We start from the raw sequence: 22,790 nt of genomic DNA, 5'->3' as shown, positions 1-22,790 counted from the left end.
GATACAGCGCGCCGTGGCTGCAAATGAGAAACCATAAAGGTGGTCGCCAGAGGCTGCAGGAAGATGTTGGGGCTGCAGGCAGTCAGGCTGAAGCTAGAGGCAGAAATTGCAATTGGTTTCTGGCAGATGAACACTGGTTTTGACGTTGGCCATCTGACCTCTAAAGGCGAGCCAGAGGCTGGGGACTCGATCCCCAATGTATTCAGGAAAAAGCTGAAGGCCGGGGCAAATGTCATCCAACCATGTCCTAAAACACAAGTGTCAGCGTAACTTTTGTGTTTGTGCCACTTGCTTTAACCATGGCTACAACATCTGTGTTGTTTCTTCTGTTCATTCCATGTTGTTTTCTGTTATTTAGCATATTTATCTATAGTCATCTATTAGTTTATTTGTATATGTTTACTTATTACAATGGTGTTATTTCTATCTGCGCTGCGTTCAGTCGTTTTGCAGACTCACTGCGAGCGTGTCTTGAAAATATGTTGATACAATAAAGGAAAGAAACATATATAACTGACATTAGCTTCATTTTAGCCAAAGTTCTTCACAGCAGAAATGAACGAACGTTTATGAGTAACATGTAAGTGTGGGGAATTTTAATATTACTTTTGATCACTACTTATAAAAGGCCAATTATACAATACTGAGCCTCAAATTTGTACTAACTGCACTAAATATATATGTAACTGAGTAAGTACTAACAGCATCATATATAACCAATTACAGAACACTGGATTTGAATTAACACTATTAATGTATTGATTAACATTACAACAAACGATATAAACTATGTCTGAACTAACTAAGTGACCTGTGAGTGAACTAATAACATTATACAATTAACCAATAGAGCCTACTGCTATGATAAAACTGGATGTTCAGTTCTTTCTAACAATGCATGTGTTGTGTTGTACCAACAGGGAAAGACATATTGTTGCAATGTACTGCTAACGGGAAGAGCCATACCCCACAGTTGCTGAAGAGGGGAACAAGCACTGGCCCCAGGTTCTGAAGGGTCAGACACATGATGTATAGGTGGGACGTATATGGCAAGAAAGTACACGCTTACATGCTCTACACTACACACCTCATAAATTACCTTTCACACCCAATGCTGGGAGCCCCAAGGGCAAGGTTGGTGGAAGGCCGTGATTGTAACGGGAGGGTAAGACAGCAGGCGGGGAGGGATGCTCTCAGAATGACTCCATTGTATTGAGCTCTCACAGGACAGGGAAAGGTCACCAGGGAGGATACATTGTTTACAGGTGCAGCTGCGGGGTGGAAGGTCGTGATGCCGAGAGGCTGGGACCAGCCTGTGCACCAACGAAGGGAGGGCCAAGCATAAATCCACGGCTGCTCCCCACCTAGACAACCAATCAAAAATAATTGTATTCTTGCTGGAATGTATATACTGTTACTGCATATGTGTTTCGGGGCTCACTCTGTGACCTGTTGGCTACAGACTAACAGCTTGCTGACTGTGGTTTTCAGAGCTCAGACTGAGTCCTTGATCAAGCTCAATACTTATTCACACAGAAAATAAAACACCTTAAATGAGAGAAGTTGCCTGTCCTTCATCAAACACGCGACATAAGTAAGTAAAGTAAGTCAGTAAATAGTCTTTGCCAGTTTAAAGTAACAAACAAGTCGAAATAAGAGGAGAACCATAACTGCTGAACTTCAGTTTACTCAGTTTGGGTCATTCACATGCGCGCGCTCGTCGCTACGGACGCCCGGCTCGTTGCTAACCGGAACTAGAGAAAACTACTTCCGGGTCAAAAATCAACCGGGGTATCCACGTGAGTTATCCGTGGTTACAAAGTAAGTAAATCTCTCAAGTTTACGTCCCTCAATTAGTTGTGCAACTATGATGAAATAGTGTCACAGTCTGACCGACCGAGTAGTTTGTTTCGTCTTTGGTTTGAGCTTTTAGCAGCTATTTTAGCTTCAGTTAGCTAGCTAGCGTGGCTCAGAGAGAGCGCTAATAGCACCACTTCATTCAAATGTAGGTGCCACGGACGTGCTGCTCTCACATGGACTGCGGGGCTGACGCTGTGTTCATGTGCACTGGCAAAACTCTGTGTTCGTTTTATGTTTCAGACGGATTCCGCTGAGGACGTGATCTTTGTTTCTGAAAAGTGTGCACCTAAATCCAATGAGATCCCCTTTGATCAGGTACTGGTTCATCAACATCTGATATCCTCAATAATTTGTCCTGAACAATTTCCACACGCAAGGCAGAAGAATTATTCAGGATCAAACCGAACGTCAGGACAAACTTTAAATGACAATGCACACGGGTTGGACTGTGTGACAGTGTGCTTAACACTAACACGCAATAAGCAGAGAATTGTATCACAAAACACTAGTGACTCATGAGTAGTCCACAATATAAGATGAAATCTGTAGAAACTGAAGCAAGAATCCAGCGGCAGCAGGGTTTCAATTGGCTGACACACGCAGGATGATGCATCATGAATGAACAGTGTGTGGAAACAACTCTGCTGATACAAAAAAAAGAGTGGTGCGATAAAATCAAATGCACCCAGTGTTTCTGATGGATTTTTGTTTTTATAAACCTGTGTTCCCTGCAGGTGAAGCGACAGTCCCTGCAAAGAGACATCGATGAGCAGTCCCAGCCACAGCAGCCAGCCAAACCCTTGGTTAGTGTTTATTGCTCTGTTAGTCACACTGGCACATACACACCACGAGGCCTGGATTTCCAATTTAATCTGTTATCAAAAGGTATTGTTTTGCAGTAATTGAATTTCTCTCACCAGACAAGCCAGAGGTCTGTTGCTGTGGGCATAGTGAAAATGAAGACAAAGGAAGAGAAGAATGGGGAAAATTTTGTAAAGAAGGAGAAGAAATCAAAGAAAGGACAAGCTTCTCTGTCTGAAAACTGTACTGTTGATGACGGGAGCCTAACAGAGGTGAAAATTGAAGAGAAGAAGGGTAAAAAAGTGGATACAGTGGTTATAGATATTGAGTCTTGGGATGGAGGCGGTGAAAAGGAAGAGAAGAAGAAAAAGAAGAAGAAGAGGAGACTCACAGAATCTCTGAATGATGCCAATGGTTCTGATGTCAAGAATGGAAATGACAAAGCAGTTGACAAAAAGGAGAAAAAGAAGAAGAAAAAGAAGCTGAGTGATGATGATCAAGCAGAAACTGGACAGAGTTCAGTAAAAGAAGAAGAAGTGGAACAGAAACAGAGGAAGGAGAAGAAAACAAAAAATATGTCAGTACAAATTAACCCAGAAAATGTAAAGATGGAGAAAGAGGAGGAGGAGGAAGAACATCAAGCTGGAAAGGACAGATTGCCAAAGAAAGCCAAGAAGAGGAAAAACACTGTCGCTGTAAGCTCAGAGGAGAGTGAGGAGTTAAAGAAAGTTAAAGAAAAGAAGAAAAAGAAAACCCTTGACGAGGAAACCACTGCAAAAAGTGCAACAAAAAAGAAAACTAAAGCAAAATCAAAAGTGACTGAGAACGAAATGAATGTAGAAACACTGGAGGGAGAGACCGGTGAGGTTGAGCAGGTAAAAGTGAAGAAGAAAAAGAGAGAAGATGGACATGAGGCAGGAACTCCTCAGATAAAAGCGGAGAGAGACAGTGTGCTCAACAAGAAGAAGAAGAAGAAAGACAAATCCACAAATAGTGAGATCAATCTAGAGGAGGAGAAGACAGAGCTAAAGAAAAAAGGCAAAAAAGAAAAGGGTAGAAAAGCTTCAGTGGGGATTGACAAGGTCGAGGAGACAGAGCCAAAGAAGAAGAAAAGGAAAAAGGGAAACTCAGAGGAAGAGGGGGAGACCTCATTACTCAAATGTGAAATCACTGAGGAGCAGACTAGCAAAGGTAAGAAGAAGAAGAGCTCCAATAAGGAGGAGTCGCAGGTGGAGAACGCAAGTAGTGAAACTGCAAAGAAGAAGAAGAAGAAGAAGAGGATTAAAGAAGAGGTGGAGGACCAATGTGTGAGTCAGAGGTGGTTGATCGGATGTTGTTTTATTTTGCATTTGGCAGTGAACCTCACTGGTGTTTCGCTGTGTTTCAGGAGGCACCCCAAGTTGACGTCATCTTCCTGTCAGAGAAATCTGGAAACACTGATGAGGTCACCATCAACCAGGTAAACAGGGCTCTCATTATTAGTCCAAATAGTCCTTTATGTTACGAATCTACGCCCCAACAGCGTTATCTCAGCACAAAAGCAGATAGGCATACTTCTTAAAATGTCGAACTGTTCCTTTAATGAGAAACAATTGTCTGTATTACATTTTTACTGATGGTTGATTGTTTTATACAACAACTTTATTTCCAAATAACTCGTTTGAATTTGCTTGGTTTGTCTGTTTTATTTATGAAGTGTGCTTTGGTCGTAGGAGAGACGACAAGCTTTACAACTGGAGATTGATCAGGCCTCCCAACCTCAAAAAGCAGATAAATCCGCAGTGAGTATGAGTGCTTTTCTTGTAAAAGAAAATAAACCTTATGAACTACTTTCCCTTTGGCTTTTTTCCTTAAGAATGCTCCAGTTTTTTATTAGCACGCTGTCATGAAATTGGGAGACCCGCAAGAGACTGGTTAAAAAAAAAAGTCAAAATTGATGCAGCAAAGGCGAAAATATGCTGATTTGTAGTCTCCACTCAAAATGCACTGAATCCCACATTTCCCATAATGCAACTCGATAGCATCTTCATTAGACAGCCTGATAAATTCCCTCATACACAAGTCTGTTATACAGACTTTGCTATTATTAATTTGGAGTCTACAAGCCCAAAGAAGTATCCTTTGGAAACTCGTCCTCTCTACACAACAGTTTTGGCAGACTGAGTAGTTCTACTTGTGATCAGTAAACTGAGTTTTATGTGTAGAATCAGTAGGAACCTTCTTAAAGCCCTTTTTTAGTGTCTAATATTTGCGCCCGACATCTTTGTTCGTCAGGGCTTCGGCCAGTGGGGCACCGCCCAGTTCAACAGCTCTGAACAGCAGCAGAAGTTCCTCCGGTTGATGGGCGGTTTCAAGAAAGGTTTCCAGCCGGCGTTGGGGAGCGCCAGACAAGCAAACATGGCGCTGGGGAAGGAGGGACAGCAGCAGTTGCAGCAAGGGCTTCTTGGAGAGTTTGAACGCGCTCAATCACGCAGAGTGGACTTCAGTCACAGGGGAGCAGGACTCGGGTTTACTGCACCGTCCAATAAGAAGTTCTCCATTGACATCAATGCAAGTCGGTCAACTCGTTTTGATGATTGACCTGTGTGCGAGTACCCCACTCACCCAGTGAGATGTGTGTATGGTTGTACAAAAGTGTTTTTGTATGTGTGTACTTTTAACTGTAGATTCGCACACTGAAAAGCTCCTTACTCACAACAGACTTCTTATAAATCAGAGAATGAACACGACACAAAATGCCACTTGTACATACTGTGTATATTAAACATGTTCCTGCTGGAGTTACTGGACCGTTATGTTGACAGATTGTAACAGACCATTAGTTTTGGCTCTGCTGATGCAAATGAACGCGCTTTCAGTCCCACATTTGATACATACAGTTGTCCAGTATTTGTCAATGTGAGTGAAAGTAAGGATGGTAAGTAATGTGTGGAGAGAAAGAATGAGAATTTTGTGTTTGAGGTAATTGAATTGTAGAGTGTTTTTACTGCAAGTTGAACAGATGTGCAGCTGTGAGTGTTACTGAGGAAAATGAACAGCTAAAAATCTCACTTTGTCTCTTGTAGTTTCATTACTGAATACAAAAGTACATCCCTTAAATAAGTGAGGACAAAAAAAAGGAAACTCACACTGATGGTTTTGATAGTCATTTTATTCCAATGTTGTGAAGAAGAATAAGGAAGATCAAAGTACACTTTTCTTCAAGGATAAAGCAAAAACGCTTGTGCTCGTCTGTTGTGGGATCAGTGGTTTGGTTGTGAAAATGTCCTGGAAAACAAAATGTTTGACTATCATGTGTTGAACTTCAATATTCCGAGCATGGTAGCTGTGCTGTAGTTCTGATTGAACGTTAGGCTCTCTTAACCACATTCTTTTTCCTTTTAAACTCCTGTGTGGACAACATTCGTCCATCAGTTTACTTCAGCCTGGAAAAGTTGGAAAGGAGTAAGGAAAATGAGCCAGAGGAGGTTAAAATGTCCTTCAGTGAAATTAATGTATGTCCGTTTTACTGTCGAGGTATGAAAAAAAAACGCATACGTCTGTCTGCCTTTTGTGGTTGAATCTTCCTTATTTCAGACCAAATGCAGCTTTGAATGCAGAGTGTTCCTTTACATGAGATGGAATCTGGGCATCCTGTTAACGAAGTCTCATGTTTATGCACCAGCTGCTTCATCTTTCGAACGACCGGACGATCTGTCAGGACATTTCTTAACGAAACTGAGTTAAACTGCATCTGTGAAAAAGCCCTTTCTTCACTACGAGCACAATTCTGATGCTTTTAGCTTCTCAACATAGTGGTCACTTAGAGAGTTTGGGAGCTGTGGTGAAACATCCTGAGAACTGATTTAGTTCTAATCAGGATATTTAAAGGCAACTTTAAAGCCCCACTGCACTGAATTTAGTTTAAAAATGTCTTAATGACAATTGTTGAGAATATTTCTTGATAATTTTGCACTTTGGTCTGACGCTGCCTCTGTGTTTTCAAGCTGGCACAATCGAATGACGACACGATGTGCGGAAGGAAAGCTATTTAAAAAACACTTAAAGACGTGAAACCAGAAGTAGCCAACGCCATGAGCGTGTCGTCTAGTCACTCAGAAAACATCTGAAAGAGTCGAGAGGCTACTTGACGACACTGACTGAAGGAGGGTAGGGAAGCTGTGTGTTCCTTGTGGAAGAAAGAAGCCTCAGGGATCTCAGGCCTGTAGATACTCCGGCTGCACTCTCGCCACCTTGCGGAACTCTTTGGCGTGCGTTTGGGGGCACTGCATCTCACACCAGCTGATGGGAACCATCTGGGCACCTGATTCACCACAGAAAACATGATAAAGATGTGTTATGTGGTGCGAGTTATTTAAAACTTCTAAATTATAAAACACTGCACGCAAAAACTAGGTTCCTGTTATCCTGTACAGTGTTCTGCTAAGACAGACTTCTCAGGTATGTCAAGTCAGTAAACACAGCTGAGTGTCACTCGATAACACAAGCAAACTCACTGATTGAGGCAGCAGTAGAATGACAACTATTGTTCGCTGCAATTAAAACATTTTTTGTGAATGGAGTCTGGTAGCCTTGAAGCAAGCAAAGAGCAAACAGTTTCAGTTCCCTGTCACAAATGTAGTGAAAATATTCCAAATATGGCATAAACTTTAACTGGTATTGATTTTTTTTTTTTTTTTTTTAAAGGCTTTAAATATGTATTTCTGACAACCCTGACCACAGGAGTACCCTGTTTAGCGTCTGTGCCGGGACGCCTGTCTGCTCTTCCAAATCGGGGGTGTTCCCACTGCTGTCTATAAGTACTTCATACAACCCCACTTAACAAAATCCCAACTATCCCTTTGAGATGCTTTACACAAGTCAATTTAGAATACCTGAGCATACTATTGGTAGGTCTACCACATTAAACAAGCACTGTGTCCCACACTGGGGCAGAACTAGAGATCAGACTTTGATTTGAGGAGCCATGATCATTTTTTTACTTTCACCTCCTCCATTGATCTCAGGAGTAGCAAAATATGTGGATTGAAATCAAACGGTTGTGTATTGTCCAAGCGGCTGTGAGTGTCTACGGGTGTCAACTGTTTTCTCTCCAGTTCTCTGGGCAGTTACTCTTGCACCACCCTGTGTTCAAACAGGATACTACCGGTCCATTAACCCCTTACTGCCTGAATTTATTCACAATTATATAAAAAAATAAATGATTTGTGTTTTTGCATTCCAGCAGATGCTAAATGAAGTGGAGATTGTTAATTTGAATATAGCATAGCATAGACTAGTACAATATAATAATAGTATAATAAAATATATATGTATATACGCATAGAATATATATATATTTATGTATGTATGCATCTATGTATATATAATATATACATAGAATACGCATCAACCGGCATTAGTGGGATACAGAGGCCACCGCAGCTGGATCAAGACCAGAAGAGGTTTGAGGCGAATTCGCGACAACAGGCAACAAGGGGTTAAGTGTTAAGTGTGGAAGAAGGAACAGAAGAAAAGGCAGCGTCTAATTGAGCACCGACTTACCTGCTTCACTGTGTGCCACCACCACGCCCAGTTCATTCTCTGCTGTTGTCAACAGGTAGTTAGACTGCACGTCCCCGAGAGAAATCTGACATCACAGGTCAAGTGTAACAACAGAGGAAAATGGCATACATCCAAGGTGACACTGTTCTTTGAATTCACTCACGGTGAATATCCAAACGCAGCTGTAATGGATTTCACATATAACACGTAAAAATTAACCTTTTAATAAACATCTAATCACTTGACAGTGATGACAGATAACATGACCTCTGGATTCTGTTTTCTGTATCTGAATGGTTCAAAGTGTGAACTCTTGAATAGGAGTGGCTGCATGAGCTGAAAAGTTGTCATAGCGAATGAATAGCTCCAAAAAGGTATTCATTTGTCTTAGGCCCGAGGGCAGGTAAGGGATACGACTTTCGCCAAAACAATGTCGCCAGGTCTGAAGCTTTTGTATGTCTCCACCTGTAACAATAAAGACAGAAGCATGTCACCTTCAATCAATAAGTAAACAGGAGCCTGCAGAAAAAAGCTGATGATGATGTGATCTGAAACACACCTTGTCTTTCTCTGTTGCGCGCACATCTTCTTTCCTGTGGAGGCAGAGGGGGTGGGCTCAGTTTTGGGAATGGCACAGAGACATAGGACATACAGCATTTTTCGCCTATGGAGACTGTGTGTACCTGATCGTCCCTCTGAAGCGGTCCTTCAGCGGTGTGGAGCCTACGTAAAGGATGTGGACCTTAGCGAATCTGGGGTTGATGCTCGTCACCTGTCCAAGCAAAGAACGGTAAGATAAACCCGCACTAACAGATCTAAACAGTGCAAGATGGTTTTATGAGATCATCCAATCATAGAAAAAAAGGGTATCTGATGCCACTGCATACCTTACAGGTGACTATTGCTCCTACATCTGGTAGTAGTTGCGCTTCTGTTTCCCTCACCACCGAGATCACCGGTAACTACAAAGGCACAAAAAGATTCCAGTCCAAAAACAGCCTGAAGAAAAGACGTGTCACAGAGAACATGCTGCATATTTCATCACAGGCACTGAACATACATATTTGGGTTCAGTCACATTCACAAACGTTGCGTAATACCTTTCCTCTGGCACTCCTATATGGCTGCTTGCTTTTGCAGCTTTCCCCTCCTCTCTCCTACCTACGCCCACCACACCCCCTCACCTCCTCTCCCTCGTTCTTCTTGAGCACGTAGCCTGCTAGTGAGGAGAATATGTAGCCATGCCGTAGGTATACCCCTGTGCCGGGAATACAGTCTTCTACACTGCACAGCTTGTCACCTGCAGACAAACAAGAGGGGGAGGACAGTGTCAGTGTCAGAGTGAAGTTGTGCGTGTGGAGGTGGACCATCTCTGCTAATATCAGAATAAAATAATACACTTTTTTGGAGAGAAAACATTATCACTTCAAGCAAAAGAGCAGAGGAACTCTTTCAAAAAGCAAATGCTGTACATTTAATGAGTGCGGCTTCTATTTATGCTGTCATCTGCTACCTGAAGTGATCGTGAGACGAGTTATGTTAATCAGGAGTGGATTACCACCTCAGCAAAACGATTTTCTGGGGGTGACTCTGTATATATTCCTAGACTTTTAACAAGAGCTTTATACAGATATAGACAGGCGACAAGTTTACTTTTAAGAGTCTGAACTTGAGCATTGGATAAGAGGAATGAAACTAGTCCAGAACCAAACAGTCATGTCTACACATGATTTAGCTCATACAACACTCTTTGTCTGAAGCTGTCCATCATCTAAGGAGTGAAACTATTACTCTAGAGACACTTATCTGGTCCCTTTGAGCCATTTAACCTCAGCATTAACAAGGCATGAAATGCTAATCCTGCCTGATCATAAAAGGACTGTCAACACCTCGTGTTACTGCTGCCAATAACTGGTGTTTAAGCACAAAAGATCACTTTCGGACCTCAGGCAGACCTCGATGTGAAACATTTCCGTTGACATTTTCCTCCCTAAAACTGATGATTTCCCATGGCTGAGTCAAAACAAGTGAGAGAAGGAATGCTGCTGCCCTGCCTGAGGCGATGGGCAGGGCTGGAGGTGAAACCTGCCGTGGAAAGTAAAAGTCAACAGCTAACAGCCCTGCACAAGTACGGTACTTACCCGAAAAGCAGAGGCGCATAACAGTCTTGAATGCTACTACGCCGTCTTATATACACCTGATACAACCAGCCATGACTTAAAAACTAACTTAACGTGACGTCAATGTGCCGCCAGCCAAAGCGCACTCCACGCGTTGCAGCTGGAAATAACGAACAGGACTTAACGCTGTCAGACTGCGGAGAAACTGTACTTTATAGCAACACGGTGACGTCTACCAAAGCAAACATGAACACAAGAGGACAAAAACGGTGTTCAAACAGGTTTAACTCCATCCTGAGCACTCGTAGTTACAAATTTACGGGACTCACCTGGAACACACAGCTTCATGGGCGACATGTTTTCGAGAAGAGCAGATTGTCAGCCGATTGGCTGTGACGAAGGGCTCCGGTCGGCTCTCATTGGCCCGTCTCACGCTGAGCGGAAGTGACACAGGGACGGCTCGGTCCGCCATGTTTGATGAGGCACTCGTGGGTACACGTTATGCGTTTTACACAGAATTAAATTGTTTATATATTTACAACTATTTACTTCTACAGCTACAATTTATAATACCAATGAATCTAATTGATTATAATAATTGCTTTCTTATCGACAGTTATCAATTCAGTTAAAAAACAGATGCTAATTGGGGCAGATTTTGTCTAATGAGGAATTTCCCAGTTAAAGTGTTTGTTCGTAGGCTACGCTGTGATATGTAATTTCCATCATACTGTCTAATTTGATTAACATTAAGTTATCTAGATCATGTCAGAATAAAAAAGTAAATAAAAAATTGAATGTCTATGTCTCCCTTTTATATGTAAATGTCACTGTGTCCCGTCATGTGTGAATGAAGATATTCCAGAAAAACATTGGTAAAGAGCAGCTGCAGAGGTAATATTAAGGTATATTAAGTGAATGTTGATGCCATCGTATTAAAAGGATATGTGTATATATATATTTTGACATGTATACCTCTCTGGCTTTGTTAAATATCCAAAATGGGGGTCGGTGGGGAAAAATATGACCAAAGTATCCATGATGGGATAATAATGTATAACCACTCACACCATTTTTATGTGACCTCATTGTACTTTTGTGTTTAGTACGAATTTTTTAATCCCCAATGGTGTCAGTGTATCATCGCTCTTGTAAAACTAATATATTCATTATCATTTTTCATTAGAGACCTTACCAGACCTCTCCATAACTATTTGATTCATAAGGACAGAGTGGACAGTTGTGCTGGAAAACAATGTCAGACACTGATAAAAAAAAATATCATGACATAATGGCTCACAACATTTATTCTTTTTTTTCTCACAATGCCACAGCAAACAAGAATCAGCAGTGCAGAGCATATCAACCTGCCCTTTCAACAACAGCCAGTGTTACACTTAGGTTAGGCTATACTGTTCCCTCGGAGCTACACCTATGTGGTTCTTAAATAGGAAGGAAAACCTGGGACGACTCTGCAGGGTTATGTTTGCTCCTTTTCACTGGTCCCTAATTCTAACTTTTGGTCAGTGCTCAAACCAGATTACAGCTGATATCCATTATCTAATAATGAACTGTATGTTTCAGTATGTCACAAATAAAGATCAGTCAAATTAAACACTGGATTGTACGTTTGTGTGAGGGCTGGGTATTATCAAAATAAAGTGCACATTGTGTGTGTTCTTTACAAGTGTGTGATGACGGTAGCAGTAAATGACCTTGTAGTAACTTGATAGCTCAACAGCACAAGATTGATCTGCACTATAGCCCATCCAGGGGAGGAGGGTTGGGTGGTTGGAGGGGGTGAGGAGGAGGAGGAGGAGGAGGAGGAGGAGGAGGAGTGGGAGGGTCTATTTCTTGACTTTGCCCTGAGCAGCCACAGCTTCCATGGCTTTCTTGACGGTCTCCTCATCTCCCAGGAACTGCATGGGTCCTACAGGCTTCAGGTTCTTGTCCAGCTCGTACACGATGGGGATACCTGTGGGCAGGTTCAGCTCCATGATGGCCTCCTCTGACATCCCTGGGAAACAGTAACAGATACGCAGAGTTTTTAATGTCTTTGCATGTTTAAGTATGACAGCAAAGACTTCTTTCTCATAGCAAAGTTGTTGGCACATGTTTTGAGAGTGAAACAAGCATGTGAAACAGACAGCTGAATATTTGATCTGAATACCTGAATGTGGAGGAGACTCGTTACCTAACCATAAAACCCACTTTTATACTTTTCCCTTGTGAATTACCTCCCCCTTGTTGTTGGACAGAGGGTTTTAAAGTGACTGTGCCTACAGACACAGAAGCAGGCAGGGTTCTATTGGGCTGACAGACTTCCTGAGATGAAAATACATGTAAATAAATAAATACATTTTTATTTTTCCCCATAAATGCTACATAACTAGTTGTTTGAGCGTTTTCAACACTTTGGACAGGCATGAATTTCTTAGTTGAAGCATCAGTAGACTTGGGGAAATAAGAAAAGAAATTCTGTTTTATTCAAAACAGTCAAAGCTGCAACACTGTGAGTGCAACAACTAGAGATGCTCTTCTAGATAAATCAAGTCCCAGAGTCAGTGCTAAGACACATTTAATGTCTGAAATGTAATTGTTTAATTTAACAGGGAACACATTGATTGGGTGTTGAATCATATTAAAGTGATAAATAATAGATGAATAAATCCAAACTGTCTGGAATTAAACAGGGAATAAAAACACTTGTGTCTCCCACCTTCCAGATGCTTGACAATGCCCCGGAGACTGTTGCCGTGGGCAGCGATCAGCACCCTCTTTCCGTCTTTGATCTGTGGAACGATCTCCTCGTCCCAGAAGGGCAGCGCCCTGGCGATGGTGTCCTTCAGGCTCTCACAGCTGGGGAGCTCGTCGTCCGTCAGATCTGCATAACGCCGATCCTGCAACAAAGTTAATGTGACACTGATGTAATGAACATGTGTGCATGTAGAGAGCAGAGGGAAAGACACAATGCTTCACTGTGTTCCTGTGGTGTCACCTTGCTTATGGTCTGATAGAAGTCATGCCCGTCTTCCATGGGTGGGGGAGGAGTGTCAAAAGAGCGCCTCCAGATCTTGACCTGGGCCTCTCCGTGCTTAGCTGCTGTTTCAGCCTTGTTCAGTCCGGTCAGGCCACCGTAGTGGCGCTCATTGAGGCGCCAGGTCCGGTGGACGGGCAGCCACATCTGGTCAATGCTGTCCAGGACAAACCACAGGGTGCGGATGGCCCTCTTCAGGACGGAGGTGTAGCAAATATCGAACTCATAGCCAGCATCTGAGGCAGAAAGTCAGAAACAGGACATGAACAAGATGGTAAATGCGACTGCTGATTAGCATTTGAGACAAAGAAAGAGAAGAAAATATTAAATACAGTCAACACAATGACATTTATCCGCTTTGTTTGTAGCTTGTCTCCTTGCATTTATACATCAGCTTTTGCTTAGTCAGTGGCGGTGCTACATCATGGGACACTGGCAGACTGCGGGCTCTGCAGGATGCGCCTGCAGAGGATTTTTGGGTCACAGAGAACCAACAGGGGTGTGTGCACCACACAGAGAATTACATCAAACAATGTGGGGGACTGAAAGCTCGACTGTAGATGTGTCCCGGCCTTTCCACTCACAAACCCCTGCACAGTGGACAGCAAAGTTTCACTCAGTGAACAGCAGTAATCTCAGCTGATAACAAAGGCATCTTTGCTCTGCAGTCTGTGCATTCTCATGTTCTGTCATTCCTTACATCTAAATGATGTAAATGTCTGTCTGTGTTTTTTATCCCTAAACCTTGTCCTAAGTTTTGACATAGTTATTCCCAGAATGCATATGATTTGCTGTTTTGTGTTTTATCATATTAATATGATAACTTTACCTTTTACCTTTTTTTTTTTTACTCACCTGCAAATGAGTATGTCTGAGTGTGGGTGCTGTGAATCTGAAAATATTCCTACATCATCATGGATATCTGGCAGTAGATAGCATCATGGCTCCCCTAACGTATCTCTGCTCACTTCACAAATTAACCACAGACTACATCACATCATTTAACAACAACACAATAAGTCTGATTGTCTATATTCCTCTTTACTGGGAAAGGCTGATGTGGGTAAAAACTAGAATAACACCAAGGGCCTTGTCTGGTGTGTGGGACCATCGTGGGCTCTGGTGTGGGACAGATCCAGCAAAGACTCGGTGATCTGTGTCAGACTGGCAGAGCAAACCATTTGCATTGCATTTTAACTCTTTAACAAACGCGTGATCTTCCCGATTTTGTTTTTGTGTGCGTATTATTTCTAAATAAATAGAGTTTCAGCCGGCCGCTCCCTCTCCCCCCTGCAGCTGGCCCGTCTTGTGTCGCAGTGAGCCCTGGCTACCTGTTTCCCCATCCGGCAGAGTTGCATAAGCAGTTGCTCGCAACGGCTTAATCCAATGACAGAGAGAAAGCCAGATTAGGCCCTGAGACATTATCTGCTACCTTTCAGCGCCTGTCCTCCTCTCTTCGCCTCCTGCTCCCCGGTCTCGCTCAGGTCCGCGTCGAACCAGCCGCAGAAGCGGTTCTCCTGGTTCCAGCAGCTCTCTCCATGGCGGATCAGGACCAGCTTGTACGCAGCCATCCTCACACCGATGCCCTCTGCGCTGTATTTCCGGAATACTTGGGGTGAGTGACTCTTCCTGAAAGGCGGCAGCAACCTCCGCAGATTAGTCCTGATTTCGCCGCAACCCCTAAAACGGCTGCAAAGAAGCGGGCGCAGTATTTTTCCTTTCTTGATGCGGGCTGGACGGACAGACTGTGGGAGCAGCGGGTCTACAGACTTGGCTGGTTTGTCCGAACTTGACAGATCTCACGACACGCGCTCTCTTCCTGCTGGTTTCCACCAATCACGAGGCGAGCTGTGCGCGCCGGAGGAGGAGGAGGGAGGCAGGAGGATGAGCACAGCGGCACGTCCACACGCCCAGAGGGGCATCATATGGGAGAGCTCCCCTTCTTACACACGCTCATCTCATGAATGATCGCCACAGTAAGTGGGAAAAAATACTAGTATACTCGTCTTTAAATGCCAGTCAGTCACAAGATCTCTCCACAAACACCACAGGCAGAAGGATAGTCAAAGTCACCTGATGCTGTGTAGTGGAAAAGCCACAGCAGGGTCAAGCTGTTACACACTATTAAAACAGCACATTCAGACGTGTCATTCATCAGTAGTGGTTGGATACAATTAGCTGTTTGTTCATGAGGACATATCAGGACCTGATGGACTTGTGATTTAAACTTCCCCCAGCTGTGACACACCCTGACTGTTTTACTCATCTGGTTGCCAAAGTGGACACTGAGGTGTCTTCATTCAAACCTGAAGCTGCCCTGATGAACTCTTGTTTGAGTGCGAGAGCTTCACATATTGACACCGCTGACCTTTCACCTTTTTGTAGTCAGGGTTCGCCAATTTAATGGGTGTTTTTCTTAAACAGTGCCCTTTGCTCACTGGCAGGTGTGATTAAATTGTCCTGGAACACAGGGATACACGTTAAATACCGTAAGTGAGGATTGAACACCATCAGACATAAAGTTAAAAAAAAGTTAAAAGAAATGTCCTTTGAAAAAAAATCAATATTTTAACAGAACAGAGGTCGCATCGCTATTTCGAACTTATTGGACCACTGAAGCTTGATGGTTTTGACAAATAAAGCCACTTCATGTGAAAATGTATTGATTACATTTTGTCAAATTAATAAAAAAAATAAATAAATACTCCAGGGTGCAAACAAACTCTGGAGCTGAATTGAGCTTTGTCTGTCTCATTAGACCAACAGCATTTGTGAGATTTTACTCAGCTCGATAAGTTCATTGACAATTTCACCAAAGACTTCATGTTTCTACCTCATTGATCGAGTCAAATGTGCTGTCAAGTGTTTTCCGTGGAGGAATGATCGTGTCCAATCAGCGCCAGGGATCAGGTTGATGACGGAAGCGTTTGAGCGCTGATTGGTTTGAGATCAAAACACTCAGTAGGTCCCGCCTCTTCCCGGAAGCTGACAGTCATCTGACTTTTCTTTTTTCTCTCCAGTGTTTCCTTGTTAGCCAGCGTCAGAACTAGCCAACAAAACAACCGTCCCACTTTCTTCCCCTCTTCTATTTCGTCCTCTTTTCTCTTTCCTCTTTGTCTCCAGGAGTTAACACAACTCCTCGTCCCTCTCCGACGTCATGGACGAGACGAGTCCGCTTGTCTCTCCGCTCCGGGACTCGGGTGATTTCAGCTACTGTCCCACAGAGCCCACCAGCCCCCGGGGCGCGTTTGGAAGCACGCCGGGCTCCGTGGTGCGCATCCCGGCAGGCAGTCCGGGGCGCAGCCGGGAGAGACAGCCGCTCCTGGACCGGGACCGTGGGAGCTCGCCGCGGGAGCCGCACAGGAACGAGTTCCCGGAGGATCCCGAGTTCAGGGAGATCATCCGAAAGGCCGAGCGAGCCATGGAGGAGGGGATCTATCCAGAGAGGATCTACCAGGGATCCAGTGGAAGCTATTTTGTCAAAGACTCACAGGGGGTAAGGCGAGAAGCTGCTAACTCACATCCACCGATTGCTGCTGTAATGCTAAGGGTCCCTTCAGCTGTCTGATGATTGATCTGTGAAATCTGAGCTGTTGTGTGTGTGTGTGTGTCTGTGTGTGTGTGTGTGTGTGTGTGTGTGTGTGTGTGTGTGTGTGTGTATGTGTGTGTGTGCGATGCAATGACTGAAAGACTGTTTCGAAAAAAGAGTTAGTCGCTGCGAGGAAAGGCCTCTTCTAATAACTAGCCTGTGATGACTTTGCAAATAGGCTACAAGGCATGTAAACACATCATGGTGCCACAGTTTCCAGTTTAAACTAGTGGACGACCACTTCCTAGGACTGTGCTACTCAGATAGTAAACAACTTAAGTGTCCATCAAGGTCTGGCAGTTCATAAAAACATACAGCACTTAACAACAACACTGACAGTTTGGAGACTTCAAATGAGCTTAAACACAAGAAGTGACCAAAGCTATCACTGGTTGGATAAATAACTTCTCAAAAACAGCCTACCTACCAAAATTTAGGGAACCTGGGCTTTCCCCTCCTCATCCTCTGCTCTCCAACCGGCTCTATGGCTCTCTGATCAGTTCACTGGCCGTGTTGATGCCCCCGTCAGCTAGTTTTAGTATGACAGAACACTTTCTATGATACATATATAGACTACTTGTAAAATTTGCCAGCTTACACCAAAGATATTATGTCATTCGAATCCGACGAATATGTTGATTTTATCATCACTGTGGCTGCGGCTGAGCCGCCAGGCATTCATCACTTGAGAGCCTCCTGGTGAGGCTCTGATCTCTGTCCGTCTGTCACAATGATGTCAGCAGCCACGCAGGCAGAGTCAAGATGCTTGTCACCCCTTATTTAAGGCAGCTTTGCTGTTTTTTCTCCGTAGTTTACGTCCGATCAAAATCCCCTCATTTTTGAGAGTGTTTTACAAAGTGCGACATGTTAAAGGCGGCTCAGGGAGTCACAGACCTGCATATAGATCGTTCAAACATGCCAGATTAATGACAGTAAACTTTGATCAGCACAGCTGGAGCAGACTGTTGAAAGTCTTGAGCAACGTACTCACACTCTCCCCCCACTGTGTATTCAGTCCATGTTAAAAAAAGGAAGTGTGTGTTTAAACTTTGTACCCAAATCCTCGCAAATCTCACTTGTATGTTCAAGACAAGATAGCCCACTTTCCCCACTCACTAAAGGCTTATAAAACAGAAACAAGTATAGTAGGCTGAGTGTGTGAGGGTTTTTATCCCCCCCAGTTTCTTTTGTTAGTCACCAGTGTGCTTAGTAGTCATGTGCTACCTCTCTGTGAGGATATAATTCTCTTCGATTACCAAGTTTCATGTTGTAATCGGTGTATGTGTGAAAGCGTGTGTGTCATACGCGCGTAATGCAACATGTGATTTTCTATATACAACTTTAAAGTCACACTGCACCCAAAGTCTCTCTACTTGTCATCTGTGGGCTTTAAAATCAGTCAATCAATCAATATTTATTTATATAGTGCCAATTCATAACAGCGTTATCTCAAGACGCTTTCCATAAAGAGCAGGCCTTGACCAAACTCTTTAATTAAGAGACCCAACGATTCAGGAATTCAAAATTAAGGATTCAAGAATCCTTAATACAGTTTGTAGTGGGACTTTTAACAGACAGCTTTTGTTCCTGCCTGGATTTCAATGGTGATAAGTGTTATCCTTACCAGTCCTGCAGCATAATCCACTGTCCCACTGAATTCTTCTGTATGCTTCAAGTTTGCTGTTAAATATTTAATTGTCTCATACACAAACAAACCCTCCGTCCTTTGGATTCTGAGCATCTCAGTCAGGTCACTCTTTCCTGATTTTCCTTCTCCGCCTCCCTCTGCAGAAAATCATCGGCGTGTTCAAACCTAAGAATGAAGAGCCCTATGGCCATCTGAACCCCAAGTGGACCAAGTGGCTCCAGAAGCTGTGCTGTCCCTGCTGCTTTGGCCGCGACTGTTTGGTCCTGAACCAGGGTTACCTCTCAGAGGCTGGGGCCAGCCTGGTAGATCAGAAACTGGAGCTGAACATTGTTCCCAGAACTAAGGTACGGACACAGACATTGCTACCTCCACAGTGCAAAAGCAGCAAACTTTCTGGCAAATACGTCCTCGCTTAACCAACCTTTTGCACTCTAGGTGGTGTACCTGGCTAGTGAAACATTCAACTACAGTGCCATAGACAGGGTGAAATCGCGAGGAAAGAGGCTAGCCCTGGAGAAGGTGCCTAAAGTGGGCCAGCGCTTCCACAGGATCGGACTGCCACCAAAGGTAACCTGCTGAACTGGTGTAAAACTCAGGGGATTGCATTCAGTGGTGAAGTCCTTTGTAGTATTGACCAAACAGAAAATGAAATTATTGGATGTGAGTTGTCTATCTTGACTTCAGACTCTCATCAACCCCAGAAAAATTTCTGGCATCAAGCATAACTTTGGCTGCTGCACATATTCACGGATTTGCTGTCACACCGTCTCTGTTTGGCCTTCTATTCACATGAAAGTACACCAAGGTTCAAAGTTCATTCTTAAAAGAAACATTTTTGGGTTAGGGTCTTGGGTTAGGTCCATTTCATACGTGCTTTGGGGCTTTCAATCCAAAAAATACACAGCTAAGCAGCACAAAGACCATTTGTGTGACTGGGTTTTTGGGAGGATTTTTTCTTTAACTCAGTTAAGTTACATTAAGAACAATGGCATACAGTGATCCTGATGTGTTGCTGCTCCACCAGGTCGGCTCCTTCCAGCTCTTTGTCGATGGATACAAGGACGCAGATTTCTGGCTGCGGAGGTTTGAAGCGGAGCCTTTGCCTGAAAACAACAACCGTCAGCTGCAGCTACAGTTTGAGCGGCTCGTAGTCCTCGATTACATCATCAGGAACACAGGCATGTAGTCGCCGTGCTCGGCACGAACCGTGTGACTCTGGTTTGATTAGGATTTTTAAATTAGAGTCTTTTTGTTTTTGTGCTCTAGACAGGGGAAATGACAACTGGTTGCTGAAGTATGACTGTCCCATGGACACTGTTGGGAATAGGGTGAGGACATGGACACTGTCAGAGCCTTGACATTAATTTTTCATTACTGATCCTAATGGGCTGAATATGTCTTTATCTTATGCTTGTATTGTTGTCTCTGTAGGACACAGACTGGGTGGTCGTAAAGGATCCCATCATAAAGCTGGCAGCTATAGACAACGGCCTCGCCTTCCCCCTCAAACACCCTGATTCCTGGAGAGCCTGTAAGCACCCACGCTGGCATTGTTTTTAACCAGTCACTCAGCTCTGATACATGTTTATCTATCCCCAACTGTGTTATTAAAGACACACTTTCATTATTCAATCACCAGACCCGTTCTACTGGGCGTGGCTGTCCCAGGCCAAAGTTCCCTTCTCCCAGGAAATCAGAGAGCTGGTGTTGCCCAAACTCTCAGACCCAAATTTCATCAAAGACCTGGAGGAGGACTTGTACGAATTATTCAAGGTATGCAGGGAACTTGGATTAAATATTCAGCCACATTTTAACACAGAGAGAAGAGGTGGCAGTGATGTCAGCAAGAGGAATGTGAGAGTACGGCTGAGAAACGGACGATGGAGAGGAGGATGAATCACTCCTGTGGCTGTGAACATTATGTGTAACATATGTGCATTGTCTCACAGAAAGACCCTGGTTTCGACAGAGGACAGTTTCACAAGCAAGTAGCTGTGATGAGGGGGCAGGTGAGGTTTCTCATTTCTAAACAGTAAAATCTAAAAGCTGTCACTGTATTTAGACAAGACGTACAGCAACACACTGAAAGAATCAGTTCTTTTTCAGATGTTTGATGTGCATTAACTGCTCCTCTTTGGTCTGCTTGCATCAAACCATGCATATTTTCATACATACTTTTTCTTTTCTCCTTTTTTATCCCAAGATCCTGAACCTGTGCCAAGCTCTGAAGGACGGTAAAACACCCCTGCAGCTGGTCCAGATGCCCCCAGTAATCGTCGAAACAGCCAGAGCACCTCAGAGAGCCAACAGCGAGTCGTACACACAGAGCTTCCAGAGCAGAAGACCCTTCTTCACCTGGTGGTAGGAGCGGCAAGAGGAAGAGGAAGAGGATGAACAGCAGGAAGCCGGAGCGAGGAAAGGGAACGAGGGAACGATGTGCGGGTGGAAGACGGGACAGAATCTGAAAGCGCTGGTTTTTGTCCTGGAAATGAAAGTAATCATCGCCCCTCCCCTTGTGGATATTTTGGTGACAAAGAGTGAGTGGGTGGGTGGAGAGATGAGGCCAAAAGAGGAAGAATTTCATAACATATCTTCCCTGTCCGCCTCTGTGCCTTGCGTGGACATCGATGAAGAATTAACGCCTAAATGATGAAGATTCTGTACCTTTCTGTGAGAGAAAGAAAGATTTCAGTGAGATGTCAGACTTTTCTTTCGGACTCCTGGGTGCATGCAATGTTTGCTCACACACATGCACGCCAGTCAGAAGCCTCACATACTTTTGTTTTTGGATGGGAGGTGTTGCATTCCATGTGTTTTTTTTCTTCATGTCTCTCTGCCTTTTAACATTCACCTACATATTCCCTCCCATGCAGTGCAAAGCAGTCGTGCCACTGGTGCAGATCAGCAAAGTGTTCATTGTGGTTAAGACTTGGAGAATTAGGAACTGGGTACCGAGTGGTCTGTATGTCTTAACACAGTGAACCCAAGCCATGTGAACTGGTTTCGCAGTTCCTCCTCCTGTTTAGATTAAGATCTGCAAGTCATCTGGGGTGGTGCTGGAGAAAGCACAGGCACCTTTGGTTAAAGAAACAAGCTATTTAAGCTGTGATAAATATAACTGGCTCGCCTCATTTTTCTTCTTTCAACAATGAATGAAACCATTGGTGAAGAAGACAAAATTATCCCATCTGCACACATGCAGAGGGGGGTGGGGGGTCAGTGATCAGAGATCAGATCCACAAGCTCCAGTTTGTCTCGGCCATGTTGATTTCTGTTCATTTTCTGGCTCGTGGGGTGAACCTAAGTGAACATTGAAGTAACTTCCTGCTGTACTGAACTGACATGAAATGTATTGTGACAATGCACTGTATAATTTGTATGTACTATTTAATGATAGATTATAATTAAAACATATTCCATTAATACACATGACTGGTGTGTTTGTGAATGTGAAAAGTTTAAAGTCAGACACACACGAGAAATTACAACTGCAGATCATTTGAGAGATGTTACAGTCCAACAATAATAAATCATTAAAGTTGCTATTATTATTTTCATATTCACAATGGATCAAACACGAGTTGTGATGTGAAAGGAGTCGCTTGCAGTGACAAACCCACTGAATTATCACCTGACTCTTGACGGTCCCCTCAGCCCCATTGACCTAGCATCTTTCAGCTCATTGTTTTGGGTTTGTGGTCGGCAGTGTCTACCGTTTTAGTTCACTCTTACCGCTCTCGTCTGCTTTTCACTGAAAAGGCTCTTAAAACCCATTGTACACTACTTGCTCAACACCAAGAGGCAGACAGGCTCAGTTAGCGACTAGCTGGTGAACATAGTGGAACTTTTAACAGCTAAGATAGTCAGATTTCCTTCAGGAGTTGGTGGAGACCAAAAACAGAGCTAACAGAGGGTGAATATATATATATATATATATATATATATTTTACATATATTTTTTTACATACACTAGATGGGCAGAAACACTACTCCAAATGGATGCTAATGTTGCTGTTGGATGTGTAAATAGGCAGCTGTTTGCTAACAACTTCTCCTTAAGTTAATATGTCAGTTTTATGTTTACTGGTTGTTTCTGCTGCACTAAAGAAGCCAAAAAAGTTAATGCAGATTTTAAAAGAATGTGATGGACATTTATTTCAGTATTAAGTCATAAAAACACAAAACATCATA

General features: G+C 43.4%; 4 protein-coding genes across 7 annotated transcripts; 2 read left to right on the top strand and 2 right to left on the bottom strand.

Annotated features, from left to right (window-relative positions):
• Positions 1-1,768: 1,768 nt before the first annotated feature.
• knop1 (lysine-rich nucleolar protein 1) lies at positions 1,769-5,694 on the top strand. Of its 3 annotated transcripts, XM_070827823.1 has the most exons (7): positions 1,769-1,821; positions 2,101-2,175; positions 2,595-2,663; positions 2,781-3,968; positions 4,049-4,120; positions 4,374-4,442; positions 4,936-5,694. In XM_070827823.1, the coding sequence occupies exons 4-7, from the start codon at positions 2,817-2,819 to the stop codon at positions 5,239-5,241; spliced, it is 1,599 nt and encodes a 532-aa protein (XP_070683924.1). In that variant the 5' UTR covers positions 1,769-1,821; positions 2,101-2,175; positions 2,595-2,663; positions 2,781-2,816; the 3' UTR covers positions 5,242-5,694. The 3 variants fall into 3 exon arrangements, with proteins under 3 accessions (XP_070683924.1, XP_070683926.1, XP_070683925.1); XM_070827824.1 differs by lacking the exon at positions 2,101-2,175 and having other exon boundaries at positions 1,777-1,821; XM_070827825.1 differs by lacking the exon at positions 4,936-5,694 and having other exon boundaries at positions 2,781-4,120; positions 4,358-4,422.
• Positions 5,695-5,796: 102 nt separating this feature from the next.
• exosc1 (exosome component 1) lies at positions 5,797-10,706 on the bottom strand. The gene is made up of 8 exons (XM_070827826.1): positions 10,655-10,706; positions 9,390-9,505; positions 9,093-9,167; positions 8,889-8,977; positions 8,765-8,798; positions 8,620-8,670; positions 8,206-8,290; positions 5,797-6,964 (listed from the first exon to the last, which is right to left on the bottom strand). Exons 1-8 carry the CDS (start codon positions 10,680-10,682, stop codon positions 6,858-6,860), a joined length of 585 nt encoding a protein of 194 aa, XP_070683927.1. The 5' UTR covers positions 10,683-10,706; the 3' UTR covers positions 5,797-6,857.
• A 908-nt stretch (positions 10,707-11,614) lies between these two features.
• On the bottom strand, positions 11,615-15,168 carry pgam1b (phosphoglycerate mutase 1b). The gene is made up of 4 exons (XM_070856188.1): positions 14,795-15,168; positions 13,324-13,598; positions 13,045-13,225; positions 11,615-12,342 (listed from the first exon to the last, which is right to left on the bottom strand). The coding sequence occupies exons 1-4, from the start codon at positions 14,931-14,933 to the stop codon at positions 12,173-12,175; spliced, it is 765 nt and encodes a 254-aa protein (XP_070712289.1). The 5' UTR covers positions 14,934-15,168; the 3' UTR covers positions 11,615-12,172.
• A 999-nt stretch (positions 15,169-16,167) lies between these two features.
• pi4k2a (phosphatidylinositol 4-kinase type 2 alpha) lies at positions 16,168-22,013 on the top strand. Of its 2 annotated transcripts, none has more exons than XM_070856187.1 (9): positions 16,168-16,858; positions 18,743-18,943; positions 19,035-19,166; positions 19,624-19,781; positions 19,870-19,927; positions 20,031-20,130; positions 20,239-20,372; positions 20,549-20,608; positions 20,803-22,013. In XM_070856187.1, exons 1-9 carry the CDS (start codon positions 16,520-16,522, stop codon positions 20,962-20,964), a joined length of 1,344 nt encoding a protein of 447 aa, XP_070712288.1. In that variant the 5' UTR covers positions 16,168-16,519; the 3' UTR covers positions 20,965-22,013. The 2 variants fall into 2 exon arrangements, with proteins under 2 accessions (XP_070712288.1, XP_070712283.1); XM_070856182.1 differs by having other exon boundaries at positions 16,169-16,858; positions 19,624-19,777; positions 19,866-19,927.
• The last annotated feature ends 777 nt before the right edge of the window (positions 22,014-22,790 follow it).

Source organism: Pempheris klunzingeri, chromosome 3 (genome assembly GCF_042242105.1).
Source record: "Pempheris klunzingeri isolate RE-2024b chromosome 3, fPemKlu1.hap1, whole genome shotgun sequence".
NCBI lineage: Eukaryota > Metazoa > Chordata > Actinopteri > Acropomatiformes > Pempheridae > Pempheris > Pempheris klunzingeri.
The sequence above is the reverse complement of the archived record's forward strand: the minus strand, read 5'-3'. Positions and strand labels throughout refer to the sequence as shown.